At 56.4% G+C, this 14,848-nt stretch overlaps 1 protein-coding gene and 1 long non-coding RNA gene across 4 annotated transcripts in view; one reads left to right on the top strand and one right to left on the bottom strand.

Moving 5' to 3' along the window:
• Positions 1 to 51: 51 nt before the first annotated feature.
• Positions 52 to 2,036, bottom strand: LOC121018380 (uncharacterized). 3 transcript variants are annotated; one of them, XR_005785178.1, is made up of 4 exons: positions 640 to 2,036; positions 264 to 478; positions 178 to 213; positions 52 to 97 (listed from the first exon to the last, which is right to left on the bottom strand). It is a non-coding gene; the product is annotated as an uncharacterized LOC121018380 (long non-coding RNA). The 3 variants fall into 3 exon arrangements; XR_005785176.1 differs by having other exon boundaries at positions 264 to 2,036; XR_005785177.1 differs by having other exon boundaries at positions 60 to 100; positions 264 to 2,036.
• Positions 2,037 to 2,234: 198 nt separating this feature from the next.
• The window catches only part of LOC121018377 (tripartite motif-containing protein 26), a 19,133-nt gene continuing 6,519 nt past the window's right edge, over positions 2,235 to 14,848 (top strand). Inside the window, exons 1-4 of the mRNA XM_040457116.1 lie at positions 2,235 to 2,346; positions 12,573 to 13,040; positions 13,138 to 13,233; positions 14,525 to 14,755. Of these exons, the coding sequence (XP_040313050.1) occupies positions 12,603 to 13,040; positions 13,138 to 13,233; positions 14,525 to 14,755 (765 nt within the window). The 5' untranslated portion in view covers positions 2,235 to 2,346; positions 12,573 to 12,602. The remainder of the gene's footprint in view (positions 2,347 to 12,572; positions 13,041 to 13,137; positions 13,234 to 14,524; positions 14,756 to 14,848) is intronic.

Genomic DNA, 14,848 nt, shown 5'->3' with positions numbered 1-14,848 from the left:
TTTCAGTTAAACTTCCGACTCTTTGATTTCAGCTCAGGTCGTAATCTCAGGGTCTTGAGTTCAAGCCCTGAAATGGGCTCTGTGCTGGGTATAAAGCCTACTTAAAAAAAAAAAAAAAAAGATTCTCATTTCAAATGGAAGTAATTATACTACACCCTTTGGCCTCCCAAGACTCACCGTTCCAGAAGTTTTATATGTACTATCTTATTTAATCTTCACAGCAGCTCTGTGAAGTGGGTATAATATGTATTATCTTACTTAACCCTCACAGCAGCTCTGTGAATTACCATCTCTATTTTGCAGAGAAAGAGCCTGTGGCACATAGTTTGAGCAACTCTCCAAAGTCACACCAAAAGTACCTGAGAGTAGGATTCAAGCGCATGTAGAGCCAAACAGAGACTTGACTCCAAAGTCAGACATCTAATCAGCCGCATTTACTGCACTGGACTCCATCTGGCGTGAGCACCGGACCAGAGAACTGGAAGAAGGAATTTTGGCTGTGTTCCGAGAAAGGCGGGAGGCCAGTAAGTCTGAACATGCAGCAGCCAGACAGGACAGTACTACCCTATGCTGCTACAAATCCATCTCTAACCACAAAACAAGGCCTGGAGTCAGCATTTCCACTGCTGTAACTCAGACCTGAGAAGGTATGGTGTGCTGAAGTGCATGACCAATACTGCAGCCAGGCCGGTTGACACAGCTTCAGAAAGCTTCCAGAAACGCCCAAGCAGAGATCATTCATTCAACATACATTTGCTGAGTGGCAGGCAGGTGCCCGGAAGGAGGCAGGGAACGTGTCCACTCTCATGGGACGCACAAGCCGGGCGGGCAGAGACACCGACAGGAGAGTAAGATGCTTTCCAATGCTGACACGTGCATGAAGACAGTGACAGAATGAAGGCCGGTCTAAGACGCCACCTGAGCCGCTAACAAGAAGAGGGCAGCTGTGTGAGCGGCAGGGGCAGAGTGTTTCAGGCCAGACGGGTTGAAGAGCAGGGACAGAGACAGAAGTGGCTCAGAGAGATAAGTAGGGTCTTCCTGCGTCTCTAAGTGGTTAGGGAAGGTATCATATAATTTGAAGCCGGGCAGGAGACCTCTATGGCTACAGAATGGCCTCTGAGTGGGGCAAGGGTCAGGGACAGGGAGAGGACACACCAGTAGCACGGAATCACTTAAGGAGCATTTTACGTACGCTTTCTCCCACAACACCCACCACAAGACCAGGTGGCAGCAGTTTCCAGGCTGTGCTGAGACCACACCCAGAGCCCAGGCCGGCCCGCGTCCTGTTCGGAGGGTGAGGACAACACCCCTCCACCCCAGAGAGGGGCTTCGAGTGGCACCGAGGCAGAAAGGGAGAGAAGACTGCCTGGCGTGAGGGTGGGGGCGCACACGGAGGTCGAGAAACAAGGGCGCGTAGGTCTGAATGGCCCACCGCGAGAGGGCCAGGGGCGGGCAGGTGCTAGGGTTTAGGACCCCGCCAGCCACCCTCTTACCCCTACCCTGACCTTCCGGCGCCCTTAGAGGCGGAGACACGTTGGCGGCTGGCGCGGAGCCTGGGCGCACGCGCGGGCGCCGCCACGGACCCTCCCCACCGGGGTCTCAGGGACTCGAGTGTCCCGCATCCAGCCCCGAGGAGGAAGACAGCCGCCCTGAGCGGGCCCGGGCACCCGAGCTCTGGGAAACTCGGTGTTCCCTTCTGTCCAGTGGGAACAGTAACGCCGTCCTGTTCAAGGGTATTCTGTGTACGGCCCCTCACTCGTCGCAGGCGCTTCGAAAACAGCAGTTAATTTTTGTAAACAGCGCCCATTAAGTCTGTGCTTGCTAAGGGCCTTCCGGGTTCCGGAGGCGAATTTAGGCCACGTTGGGGGCGAGGAGGCCTAGTTGAGGCCGAGCGCCTGGTGCGCGCCACCCCGCCGCAGAGCCCCCTCCGACGCCGACCCAGCGCAGGGGAGACAAGGGATCCAGTCGGAATCCTGCAAACCAGCCGCCAGGTTGCGGAACCGGGTCTAGCCATCCCGCCGCCGGGAGCGCGCCCCGCGTACCTGGGCTCCGCCCAGGCGCAGGCTTTCCCCTCCCCCGCCGGGCAGGGCCCCCGATGCCCCGCCCCCTGCAGAGACCCGCGGATTTGCCCAGTGATCAGTGACGTAGCAGAGCTGCGGGCTCCCATTGGGAGGCGGAGTTTGGCAGCAGCCAATCCGGGCGCTGATCCGAGAAATCTCGGAGCCGCGCCCGGCGGATCCCGGAGACCGCGCGGCGGGGACGCGCGGGGATCGCGATCCGGAACCGTCCGCCGAGCGAGAGCAGCGCCCCCGGCCCGGGGCTCGCGGCGTGGAGATCGGCGGTGGGGTGAGTCGGCGGGGAGGGGGGGCGGTGCGCCTGGGTGCGGGGCCACTGCCCTCCCCGGCCCTCTTGGAGCCGGCAGGTGGCCCGGGGCCCGCGTCGAGGCTGCTTCCGTCTGCTCGTCCGCCAGGCGGGGGAGGGTTTAGTCGGAATGAACCAGGTTAGGCGCCGGGCTTGGAGCTACACGTTCACTCCATCCTGCAGCCGGTTCGCGCTGCCCGGTTGACTTCATGCCTCGTTCGCCTCAGAGAACAGGCTGTGTCAGTTCATCTTGGAGGAGCAAGTGGCGGGGGGGGGGGGGGCAGGCGCTTCCAGATTCCCGGTGCGCCCCGGGTTGTGTGTGACACCGCACGCTCTGCGTGTGCGCCCCGGCTTGTGACACCGCAAGCTCCCCGTGTGCTCCCCGGATTGTGACACTGCACGCTCCGCCTGTGCGCCCGTTTGTGACTTCCCACGGGTCCTAACCCTTTCCCCCCCGTCTATTAACATCTTACATGTGGCACATTTGTTACTGCTGATGAACCGATATTGATACCTTATTGGCCAGAGTCCATAGTTACTCCGAGTGACTGAGTTTTCACCTAAGCACTTGTTCTGTGTCATGATCCCATCCAGGTCACGAGGTGACATTTGGTCAGCATGGCTCCCTAAGCCCCCTTGGCTGTGGCAGTTTCTCAGACTTGTTTGTGATGATGTTGACAGTTTCACTGCATCCCGGTGATCTGTGTTCTGGGCGCCCCTCCACTGGAATCCCTGTGATGTGTTTCTCCTAAGACCGGCTGCAGGTGATTGGGTGGAGGACCCCAGAGGAAGGCCGCCCACAGTGTCAACACGATGGACGACGTGCTGTTGATTGTGACCCGTTGGCATCGTGTAGCCAGGCCTCTCAGGTGTAAAGTCACTCTACTACATTTCATACTGAACTCTCTGGCAATGAGCAACTGTGTGCAGCCCACTTCCAAGGAGGGGGGCGTGCTCCTCCTCCCTGAGGACAAGTATCTACATATATTACTTGAAATTCTGCAGGGGAGTTTAGTCTCTCGTGTTCCTTATTTATTAACTCCGTCATTTATTTGTATCAGCATGGACTCGTGGATATTTGTTTTATACTTTGGGTTATAATCCAATACTGCTTTATTTTGATGCTCAAATTGTTGCAGCTTTGGCTTTTGGCTGCCCTGTCAAGTTGGCTCCTGTGTCCTTGCTAGCATGTGTTTACAGAGCTTCTTGCAGTTGAAAGCACTTTATGTGGCTTCACTTGAACTTCACACAGTGCAGTGAACTTGACAAGACATTATTATTCTCCTCATGAAGAGGTAAGGAAACTGAGGCCCAGGAGCAGTGAATGACTTCTTAGATGTCACTTCCCTGCAAGGGAGCGACAGACTGGTCTCAGACAAGGGCTGACCACCCCAGAAAACCCCGCAAACCGCAGAAGGAAGGCCGTAGTCCAAGCTGAGGTTTCTTGGGGCGACTTCAGCCTTAGTCCCCAGGATCAGAACAGAAAAGATGGAGAATGGGAAGATAATGGTTTTGGAAAATAAAGGCTTAATTTGAGTGGCATCCAGGAGGAAGTACCACCTGCCAGATCGCTAGACATGAAAGGTTGACCTTCCCCCCAAGCCGGTGTGTGTCGAGGGAGGCGAGGGGCAATCTGGGAAGTGTTTGTGGTCAGAGCGTCTCATCTGAGGGGGAGGGAGGGGTGGGCAAGTGTGGGGGGAGCATGAAGAGGGTGGTGCTCGGGAGACAGTTGACAGACCTCCTGCCTTGTGCCCAGTGCTGGAGCTGAGAGGGTCAGCGAGGAGTGGTCCTTGGGCAGAGCCATTAAGCTCTGAGCACAGGGAAGGTCTCACGAGGGGCTGGCCTGTGTCAAGTCCTCAGGGATGAGCAGGAGCAGAGACAAGAGCGGGTACAAGGACCAGGGGTGGGGAGCAGGGGCCCTGAGGACACAGCTGTGTTCCTGGCTCAGGGCAGGGGGGCCAGCTTGCAGGAGGCTTTGTTTGCCGTGCAGTGCAGGAGAGCCCCAGGCCGAGAGCTGTGTTAGGATGGCCCTGGTGGCCCTTTGTAGGACATCTGCTACATTCCACCAAATCATCAGTGCTGTCAGTTTAGGTATGTTCCACACAGAACACACATCCTGCCAGCTGAATCAGGATGTGCTGCTGATCACACTCGAGAGACTGAAATGTGATGCCATGGGCATCTGAAATTTGACGGAAAATTGTAAATCACTCACCAGTTGCTCAGATCCCTCCGTCGTCTGGGAAGTGAACAGTCAGGATATCTCCATCTCACTAACCCGTCACTGGCTCTTTCCTGCCTGATAGCCAAATTGTGGAAAACCAGCACAGGGGACGCCTGGCCTCCATCTTTCATCTGTGCTTTTTCTGCGTTGATTGCTCCTGTTAACGGCCATGACTTTGTGTGGCACCTCAGATATGCTGCTGTGCTCGGCCAACGTCTGTTTCACTTTGCCCTGTGAGAGGCCTGGATGTTCCCCCCGACCCCCATGTCTTCCTGGTGATCCCGAGCTGCGTAGAGGTCAAGAATGTAGCCGCAAGCTCTACATCTGAGTGACTGCAGCTGGGTGAAAATCTGGGTTTGCGTGCTGACCCAGGAGTCCTCACTGTCGGCTTTGGTTAGAAGGACAGCCCGGGGTGAAAGAAGATTTTGATGGTGTTTCCTCGCACCATCCAGGAGCCGTGGGAAAGGGCCGTGGTGGGCCAGAGCAGGCTGGAGACCTGGCTGTCCTGGCAGGTTGTATTCCACCTGTGGGGCCAGAGAAGGAACTGCTGCCCAGTGTCTGCCCTTCTCTGGATGAATAGGCTGTTTTTTTGGTTGTTCTTTTTTTTCTTCACAAATGCTTTGTATAGTTCAGCCTAGTAACCTTCAGCAACTTCCTGTGCTGTATCAGTCAGGATTCCTTCTTTTTTTTTTTTTTTTTTTTCTTCAAATGACACACAAGTCCAATCTGGCTGGGCATAAAGGGCATTTATTGGCTCACGTGATGGCAGAACTCAAGGGTCAATCTGGCTTCAGGCACAGCTAGATACAGGGTTTTACGGGATGTCATCAGGAACCAGTTTCTCATACCTCCTCTCTGGGTTGGCTTCACTCTCAAACAGGCTTAGCAAAATTGCTCATGTAGCTCCAAACCATATGACCTCACCTCTTGCACGTTCTCGAGAAAACACAGAATCTTTTCCCCATCTAAACTAGGTCTCCTTGTGACTATCAGTCCTTGAGTCATGTTCTCACCTCTGAAGCAGGCACCGTGGCCAAGGCGGCATCACATGCACTCTCTCGCTCCACCCTTGAGCTGAGGGAGAGCCCTGCCTTAAGCACATAATCCCCAGAAGGGAACTGGGAAGAGTTAGCAAAGGAAGGAAGAATGGAAGCTAGGGGGACTGCTCGCCCAAAGACCGAGCTCTTGCATCACTTACCGCGGGGACCAGGGAGCACCGTGCCGTCGTCTGCTCTTGTCTGCTGCGGTGGGACTCCTCAGCCAGTGCTCGGCCTCTCTCATGCTGCTTCCCTTGCGCTCCGTCTTGCTTCCTGCCTCTGCCTTCAGTGTCACTCGCATATATGCACACATCACACACATATGCACACATCACGCACGTATATGCACACATCCTGTTTCCCATCCTCTACACTGGCAACAGTTTAGAAGCTGATAGTACCCGGTGTTGACAGGGCCTTGGGGCAGCATGGATGCCTGTAGCCTGCTGGTGGCAGCATACAGTGGTACAGTCAGTGTGGAAACAGTGTGGCTTGATCTGCTTCAGGATGTGTTTGCTTGCTTGTGTGTACCAGGACACGGTTGCAGAAACGTTCACAGAACCGTGTTTGTAACTGTCCCGAGCAGGAAACGGTCCAGGTGGCCATCAGAAGCAGACTACATGCATGCCTGTTTTCTTTGCAGATACTGCATTATCACAAACGGAAAGTTTGAGGTAAGCCCACATCAGGCAAGGCTCTTAGTGCCACTTCCCATCGGCCTTTTCTTGCTTCGTATGTTGGCGTCACATTTTGGCAATCCTCACAGTATTTCCAACCTTTGCATTATGATTACAGTTGTTATGGTGATCTGTGACCAGCGGGGACACTTACCCTGAAAGCTCAGACAACAGTTGGAATTGTTTACATATGGTATTTTTAATTAGGGAACGTACGTTGCTTCTTAGACATAACGTGACTGCACGCCTCATAAACGACAGTATAGTGTAAACACAACTTTTTTTTTTAATAGGAAATTTATTGTCAAATTGGTTTCCATACAACACCCAGTGCTCCTCCCAACAGGTGCCCTCCTCAATACCCATCACCCACCCTCCCCTCCCTCCCACCCCCCATCAACCCTCAGTTTGTTCTCAGTTTTTAAGAGTCTCTTATGGTTTTGTTCCTCCTTCCCCTCCCCCCTGGTCTTCTGTTAAGTTTCTCAGGATCCACATAAGAGTGAAAACATATGGTATCTGTCTTTCTCTGTATGACTTATTAAACACAACTTTTTCATGCACCAGAGAACAAAACGATTGCTTTGACTTGCTTTATTGTGATCTTCACTTTACTGTGGGAGTGTATGACTGAACCCCCAAATCTCCAAGGTGTGCCTGTTCATCAGAGGTAGAAATATAGTGTCCAAAAGCAATGAACATGAATGACATCAGCTCACAATCACATGAATGCACCTTACAAACATGCTGATGATACCCAACCCTGCAAGAAGAGGTACCAGCTGTAGGATGAGAGGGGAGTGATTTGTCACCTGTGTCACATATGCCACGGCATCTGTCTCCCCAGACATGGCTCTCCCTCCTCCCCCAGTGTCTACATCCCTGCAGCCAGACCCAGGCACCGTGACAGGAGGGTGCTGGTGATGTGGTCTTGCTGGTCTTGCTGTGGAGAATGTGGAGAAATCAGCCCTCTCTCCCTCTGCTACTTCGCCGTCTGGGTGGAGGGGAAAGGACAGGTGGCTGCGATTGCTTGCCCTTGTACAGACATGTGGGAAGCATCTGTGCGCATCAGATGCCCTGTGCCCGTGCTTCTTCGCCTCCTGGCTAGGAGGTGCTGGCACTGGGCTGGATTCTGGGCATAAGGCAGACAGTCTCTGTCCAGATGTAATGAGGCTCATTAGCCAGGACTCAGCACTGCAAAGAAGTGCAGGGCACAGCGTGGGACGCTCTCAGGCTTTGTAAGGGAAAGAGCCTGTGGTCTCAGTCTGTCTGGTCGGGAAAGAATGGCCAGAGGAGGTGGCATTCAGCTAAGCGGGAAAGGAATAGTGTTCAATGCAGAGAGAGTAGCATTTTCTAAGGGCTCAGGCAGGAGGGAGCATAGCATTTTGGGGGACATGGAGAGGGTTTTGAGTTGGCTATGCGGTCGGGTTAGGGTGGGGGTGGCAGGAAATGAGACTGCAGACAAGGGCTGGGCCTCGGTTCCTTGGCCTCAGGGAGGACTGGAAGGGGTTTTGACTTGATCCCTGGGGCACCAGAAGAAAGCCACCGAAGGGTGCTAACCGGGCTGGTCGCGTGGGCACACCTGCATCTGAACATGCGGTGGAATGTGCGTGCCGGACGGGAGGCCGGCCTGGGGTACCAGAACACAGGCAGCGGAGGCAGGGGGTGTTGGGAAACCCTGGAGGGCTGTGTATCAATCAGCTCCAGTCCAGCTTCCAAAGGGTGACGCACGTGCATCACTTGGTCGGAGCTCTGGGAGGGCAGGGACTTTGCCACGTTTGTCCTGTGCCGTATCCTCGGTGCCTGGCACGTAGCAGGTGTCCGGGACGTGGGGGAAGCGTGACAGCCTGCTACGTACAGCCTGCAGTGGCACGTCAAAGCCTGTTCCATCCACCACCATGGCTGCCACAGCCCCTGAGCCCTGGGGTTTCCACTGCTCACAGCGCAACTCAGCCCAGCCCCACTGCGTGTCAGAGCACCACAGACGCCGGTCCTCTGGGGACAGTAGCCCACGTGTGACCTCAGGAGTGCACTGGCCGCACAACCTGTGTCCCCCAACACTGTGGCCCACTCAGCAGCCACAGCCAGGGCTGCAGGACCTGAGGGTTCCATCGTCAGCCAAGATGCGGCCACTTCTCCGCAGCCAGATCCAGATCACTTGGGTTTTGCCCTGAATTCGTCGTCTCCAGATTTATAAGGCATCACAGGTGTTTACCTCTAGGAGAATTTGCTTATTTTGGATGAAGAATTGGGGCTTAGCCTGGGGCCCCAGGAGTCCTTAAATGGGATTCCCATGGGGAATGGAGCCATCAGCTGAGTGCTTTGTGATTACAAGCAAGAAGGGGCTCCTGTTTACACCCCACGCGTGGGCTTGGCAAGCAGCCTGGAGGCCACTGGCAGCTCTGGGCCGTGAAGCCCACAGCTGGGACTTGGTGCCTTCCAGGTCCCTTTCAGTGGCATCCGGGAGCCCAAGGCAGCAGGAGGCAGGGAGGACAGTGTGGGGCAGCTGAACTACAGACAGCTGAAGGGGAAGTTAGGACCTGCGGGGGTGGAAGACGGTTTCCATGAAGAAACAAGGGGCAGTTGGGCCAGGGCAGGGGCAGAGCGAGGGGTGTGCCTGCCACCCCAGAGCAGTGGTTGCGTGGCCGCTGGTACCAGGCAGGCCACGAAATGATCTCAAGTGTCAGAATTCTCACTGAGGGTAATGGGGACTGGGTGGATGGTATGGCCTGGAAGGGTTTCCAGCTCTTTCCGTGGTTCCTTCTGCCCCAGAGCAGGACCATTGCCCCTCCATACTGTGGAATCCAATGACATAGAATGCTCCAGAGGCATTGCACAAGACAAAGGGCAGAGTCTCGCTGGCGTGAGCAGGTCCAGCCTGCCAAGGCTCCTGCACTGGAGCCCTCTCCAAATCTGAGCTGCTGTGCTTTTGGTCAGTGCACACACTGGGCAGCTCACAAAGCTCTTCCCTGTGGATGGCCTCACCTGAGCTCCTGGCGTTTCCCAGGGAGCCAGCCGAGGAGGAGGAGCCAGTCGAGCCGCCGTAGCCCTGTGCCCCTGGGCACACTGCTTGACCTCACTGAGCCTCAGTTTCCCAGAAGAGTGTCCCGAGAAGCTGGTCACCCGGCTCTGGGGCCCCAGACGTGACCCTTGGTTGTTGGACTGACCAGTTTACACATCCAGTCGTGTGTGCAACCGGCAGCGTGAGCTGTGTGTTTGGGATGGAATCCGTGTAACCGGGTGTGGGACGGTGCATGGAGACACCGAGCCTCGATTGCCTGCTCAGGCCAGGCTCACAGACATGGGGTTCGCACAATTCACGTCACCTTTGGTTTGCCTGGGCCCACCTCCTGTGTGCCCACACTGAGCATCCACAAGGGGGCAGCGGCCTTGGTCATTCCAGACCCTTGTACACATTCCTTTAAAAGTGATAGAAAACCAGAACGCCCTCCTCAGGAAATGATTCTAACTTTGTATGATGTTTCGTTGAACCATTTAAAAGTGATAGTCCTTAGCCCCAAATACGGCAGGATGAATCACCTAAACGTGGATGTTCCCCTTCATCACCTCAGTAAACACTGTTAAAAATTAATGATGATTTTTTATGATCCAGAACCCAGGCTTTTTTTAATGTTTATTTATTTTGAGAGAGAGAGAGAGCACAAATGGGGAAGGGCCAGAGAGAAAAGGAGAGAGAGAGAATTCCAAGCAGGCTCCATGCTGTCAGCTCAGAGCCTGACCCAGGGCTCAAACCCATGAACCATGAGATCATGCCCTGAGCCGACTTCAAGAGTCAGTCACTTAACCGGCTGAGCCACCCAGGTGCCCCTAGTACTGTGTTTTGTCAGAGTTCCTCTAGTTGTCCCAAAACTATTTTTGTAGCTTTAAAAAAAAACAAAACAAAACGGGTGCCTGGGAGGCTCAGTCGGTTAAGCATCTGACTGCAGCCCAAGTCATGATCTCACGGTCCGTGGGTTTGAGACTTCGCCTCAGGTCACGATCTCATGGTTTGTGGGTTCGAGCCTCACATCGGGCTCTGTGCTGACAGCTCAGAGCCTGGAGCCTGCTTCTGCTTCTGGGTCTCCCTCTCTCTCTGCCCACCCCCCCCCCAGCCCCACATTCACACTCTGTCTCTCTCTGTCTCTCAAAAATAAGTAAATGTTAAAAAAAATTTTTTTTTTTAACAAACAAACAGGATCCAGTCAAGGTATTTGCATTTGGCTGTTATTTCTCTTCAGTCTATGTCAAGAACAGTTTTTTGTTTTTTGTTTTTTTCCCCATGACATTGACTGATTTAAAGGCTGGGCCAGTTGTCCTGTGGATGGTCCTATATCCTGAATTTATCTGATTGTTTCCTAATACTGTGGTTTAGTCTGAATTTATCTGATTGTGTCCTCATCCTGTGGGTTAGCTCATTTCTCTGTCCCTCTTTTTTTCTGTATGTTGGAAGCTAGGTCTACAGGCTTCATCAGATCCTTTCAAGTCAAACATTTTTGGCAGGATTCCTTCACAGGGGATGTCGAGTGTTCCATATGGTGCCGTACTGGGAAGCCAGTGCCAGTCTGTACCTCTCTGAGCGATGCTGGGTTTGGTCACTGCTTGGGGTGATCACCAGATCCTCCCCTCATCAGGGCACATTGGGAGGTCATCCACGGGGAGGGCCTTCAGCACCATGGGACTTACCGTGTTCCCTAATACCTTTCTTGCTTGTAGCATCCATTGATAATGCGGGTTGCAACGTGGTGGTCTTCTGTTATCCCCGGACAGCCTCATGCATCTGCTACATGTGTGGGCATTTTCATGCAGTGTCGGCATGGGGCCTGGCTGTGACCACGGTCAGGTGCGCAGGAGGTGCTGTCACCAAGCTCCCTGCGGTCTGCTGTGCTCAAAGCAAGCTGCAGCCGTACGTCCGAGCCCCAAGGACAGCTCGTTCCATCCCCAGCAGCAGTAACAGTAACGGTGCCCCTTGCCAGAGCCCGACACCGGCCAGCTTTCTCTTGGTGAGGGACCAGCAGTTCCCAGGGTCTATCGCAGCCTCGCTGACACCCCAGACACAGCCGTCTGTTCTTTCCCGTGAGCTCTGTGTGTGCGTGGCGTCCCTCTAGGCCACAGCCTCTGAATCCGTGCTGCTGTTGGTCATCAGCATTAGGAGCATCCCTTACGTCCGCACGGTACTCACAGCCTATGAGGCACTCTTGTAATTGTCGCATCACATCTCAGGGACAAGACCTTTTTCCCGTGTCATTTCTCTGGGGTTCATCTCCAACTCCTCCCAGCTCGTCACCACAGGGCAGGGCCTCCCCGTCACCGGGCTGTGACACACTCTCCCCGCACACAGCCACTAGTGGTAGTGACTTACCTGTGTCTGCAGGTGCCTGCTCCAGCCTTGCGATGACCCATGTGCCCTGTGGGCCGGCTGTCTTCCCCAGCCTGTCCTGGTCCCTGCTCCTCGGGGACTGTAATTGAAGCACGTGCCACTGTGGTTGCTGCGTCCTCACCTCCTCTCCTGCTCTGTTCGTGCTTCGAACTGTCACCATGTTTGGGAACCAAGGGTTCTGACTTCTGTGCCCGCCTCTGTGTCCTGTGCCCTCAGTAATCCTTTGTCTCCGCCCATGTAGAAACTTCTAGGTAAGCATCAGTGTCCCCATTTTATGGATGAACAGACCGAGGCTCAGAGTACTTGAGAGGCGTCTCTGTTGTCACACAGAATCAGGGGCAGGGGGCCACCGTTCATCAGCTATGCTGAGGCTCCTTCCCCAGACAGGAGGTGGGCCTGGCCATATGGGTAGACAGGACCAGTGTCCTCTCCAGCCACCCGGGGACTCCTCCCACATCAGTGTCCTGCATGAGCACCCCCGGGAATGGTTGTGCAGCCGGTGCACAGCTGAGGGAGCACCGTGCACACAGGAGACACCACAGGCCTCTGTGTGTTACAACACACTTCCACCACATAGTTAACACGCGTCTTACTCTGTCGCACTCGGTATGTCAGAGCACTTTCCCAACACTAAGGGATGGAGAGGGTCTTAGGCCGGAGCGCTGCCCCGGCAGCATGGCCTGGGCTGCTGGTGCTGTGCTCCCCAGCCCACCAGAGTGCCCTCCCTGGGCCTCCCTTTCCTCATGTGCACGATGTGGGGCTGGCCTGGAGGGTGGGTGAGGTCCTCTCGCCTGCATGCTGTGGGCTCTGGTAAGCCTCTGCTGACTGTCCCCGGCAGTGTGGGCCGCCACTGTGCGCCCCAGCCCCGCCCGCTCTTGACACCGTGTCTGGTCCCCAAGGCAAAGAAGCCCCCGTGAGCCGAGGACGCCATGGCCACGTCGGCCCCACTGCGCAGCCTGGAGGAGGAGGTGACCTGCTCCATCTGCCTGGACTACCTGCGGGACCCCGTGACCATCGACTGCGGCCACGTGTTCTGCCGCGTCTGCACCAGCGACGTGCGCCCGGCCCCGGGCGGCCGGCCCGTCTGCCCACTCTGCAAGAAGCCCTTCAGGAAGGAGAGTATCCGGCCCGTGTGGCAGCTGGCCAGCCTGGTGGAGAACATCGAGCGGCTGCAGGTGGACAAGGACAGGCAGCCCGGAGAGGGGGCCCGGGAGCAGGCGGACGGCAGGCTGTGCGAGCGGCACCGCGAGAAGCTGCACTATTACTGCCAGGACGACGGCAAGCTTCTGTGCGTCATGTGCCGCGAGTCTCGGGAGCACCGGCCCCACTCGGCCGTCCTCGTGGAGAAGGCTGCCCAGCCCCACAGGGTGAGCCCTCCACGCCCCTCCCCCCACACGCCCCGCGGCCCCACCTCCCTCCCCAACCCGGAGCACCCACCTGTCCCCACCGCCCGTCTCCCCACAGGAGAAGATCCTGAACCACCTGAGCACCCTCAGGAGAGACAGAGACAAGATTCAGGGCTTTCAGGCAAAGGGAGAAGCCGACATCCTCACCGCCCTGGTAAGTGAGGCTGTCAGCACAAAGCCTGTGGCAGCTGGCTGTGCGGAGGGGGAGCTGGGAGGCTGTGCAGGGGAGGCCGTGCCGGGAGGCTGAGCAGGGGAGGCCCTGCCGGGAGGCTGACCAGGGGAGGCTGTGCCGGGAGGCTGAGCAGGGAAGTCTCTGCCGGGAGGCTGAGCAGGGGAGGCTGAGCAGTAGAGGCCAAGCAGGAGAGGCTCTGCTGGGAGGCTGAGCAGGGGAGGCTGAGCAGTAGAGGCCAAGCAGGAGAGGCTCTGCTGAGAGGCTGCGCAGGGGAAGCTGAGCAGTGGAAGCCAAGCAGGAGAGGCTGTGCTGGGAGGCTGAGTAGTGGAGACCCTGCCTGGGAGGCTGAGCAGTGGAGGCCAAACAGGAGAGGCTGAGCAGAGGAGGCTGTGCTGGGAAGGCTGAGCAGGGGAGGCCCTGTTCAGAGGCTAAGCAGGGGAGGGTGAGCAGGGGAGGGTGAGCAGTGGAGGCTGTGCCGGGAGGGTGGCTTTGGGCTGGCGTCCTCATCTGCTGCAGGAATGGTGGCCCTGTGTCAGCTAAGGTTCCTTCTGTGTGACTCACCATAGTTGTGGGTCCCGTCTGGCAGCTGCCGCTGTTGTGCTAGGGATGGCCAGAGTGTAAGGGACCAACGAGGTCCTGGCTGAGTCCTTCCTGTCAGAGGGGGAGGGAGATGAGATTCTGACGGTGGAGGGGAGCCGGAGGGTTTGGGAAGAGGGAGGAGGCCAGGGACGGCCTGAGCGGCTCTGAGAACACTGTGGATGCTGAGTCCTGTCCCAGGACCGCCACCCACAGTCAGAATGCAGAAGCAGCACAGCACGTGCATGATTAGGAACGGGTCAGGAGGACATGTTCCAGGTTCCTGGGGGAGCGTCAGTGTCAGGGAGCTGTGTGCTGCAGGGATATGGAGGCCCCACAGCGAATGATGAGACCCTGGGGGAGAAGGGTGAGGCAGGAGCTGGCCCAAGTCCAAGGAGCCCCTGTGCCCTCACTGTGCATGGACATCAGTCAACAGGGGTTCTAACTCTGGCCAGACTCCAGCCTGCACTAAGCAGGGAGATGTGGAGGCAGGAAAGGACATGGTCCCTGAACACAGATATTCCATGGTTTCACTGAGGGAATAGGATACAGTCCAATGAGGCAGAGCTCGGGGACATATTTTGTACGTCACACGTAAGCTGGGGGGGGTCCCTGGATGGGGGCGGGAGCAGAGCCTGCGGGGATTCTCCACCCACAGCAGAGGAGTCATGCCCTTCTGCCCTTCTTGTGCCCGCAGAAGAAGCTCCAGGACCAGAGGCAGGACATAGTGGCTGAGTTTGAGCAGAGCCACCAGTTCCTGAGGGAGCGGGAGCGGCACTTGCTGGACCAACTGGCGAAACTGGAGCAGGAGCTCACGGAGGGTAGAGAGAAGTACAAGACCAAGGGTGTCTCGGAGCTGGCCCGGCTAGCGCTGCTCATCTCTGAACTGGAGGGCAAGGCCCAGCAGCCAGCAGCAGAGCTCATGCAGGTGAGCAATCTTCCCAGGGTAGGGGCGGGAGGCCAGGGCGCTGGGTCCCTACCCCACCGCTCACCTGCGGGACCTGGGGACACGCACCCACTA

This window comes from Herpailurus yagouaroundi, unplaced genomic scaffold (genome assembly GCF_014898765.1).
Source record: "Herpailurus yagouaroundi ecotype Mexico unplaced genomic scaffold, PumYag 219, whole genome shotgun sequence".
Lineage (NCBI taxonomy): Eukaryota > Metazoa > Chordata > Mammalia > Carnivora > Felidae > Herpailurus > Herpailurus yagouaroundi.
This window is presented reverse-complemented; position numbering and strand designations above follow the sequence as displayed.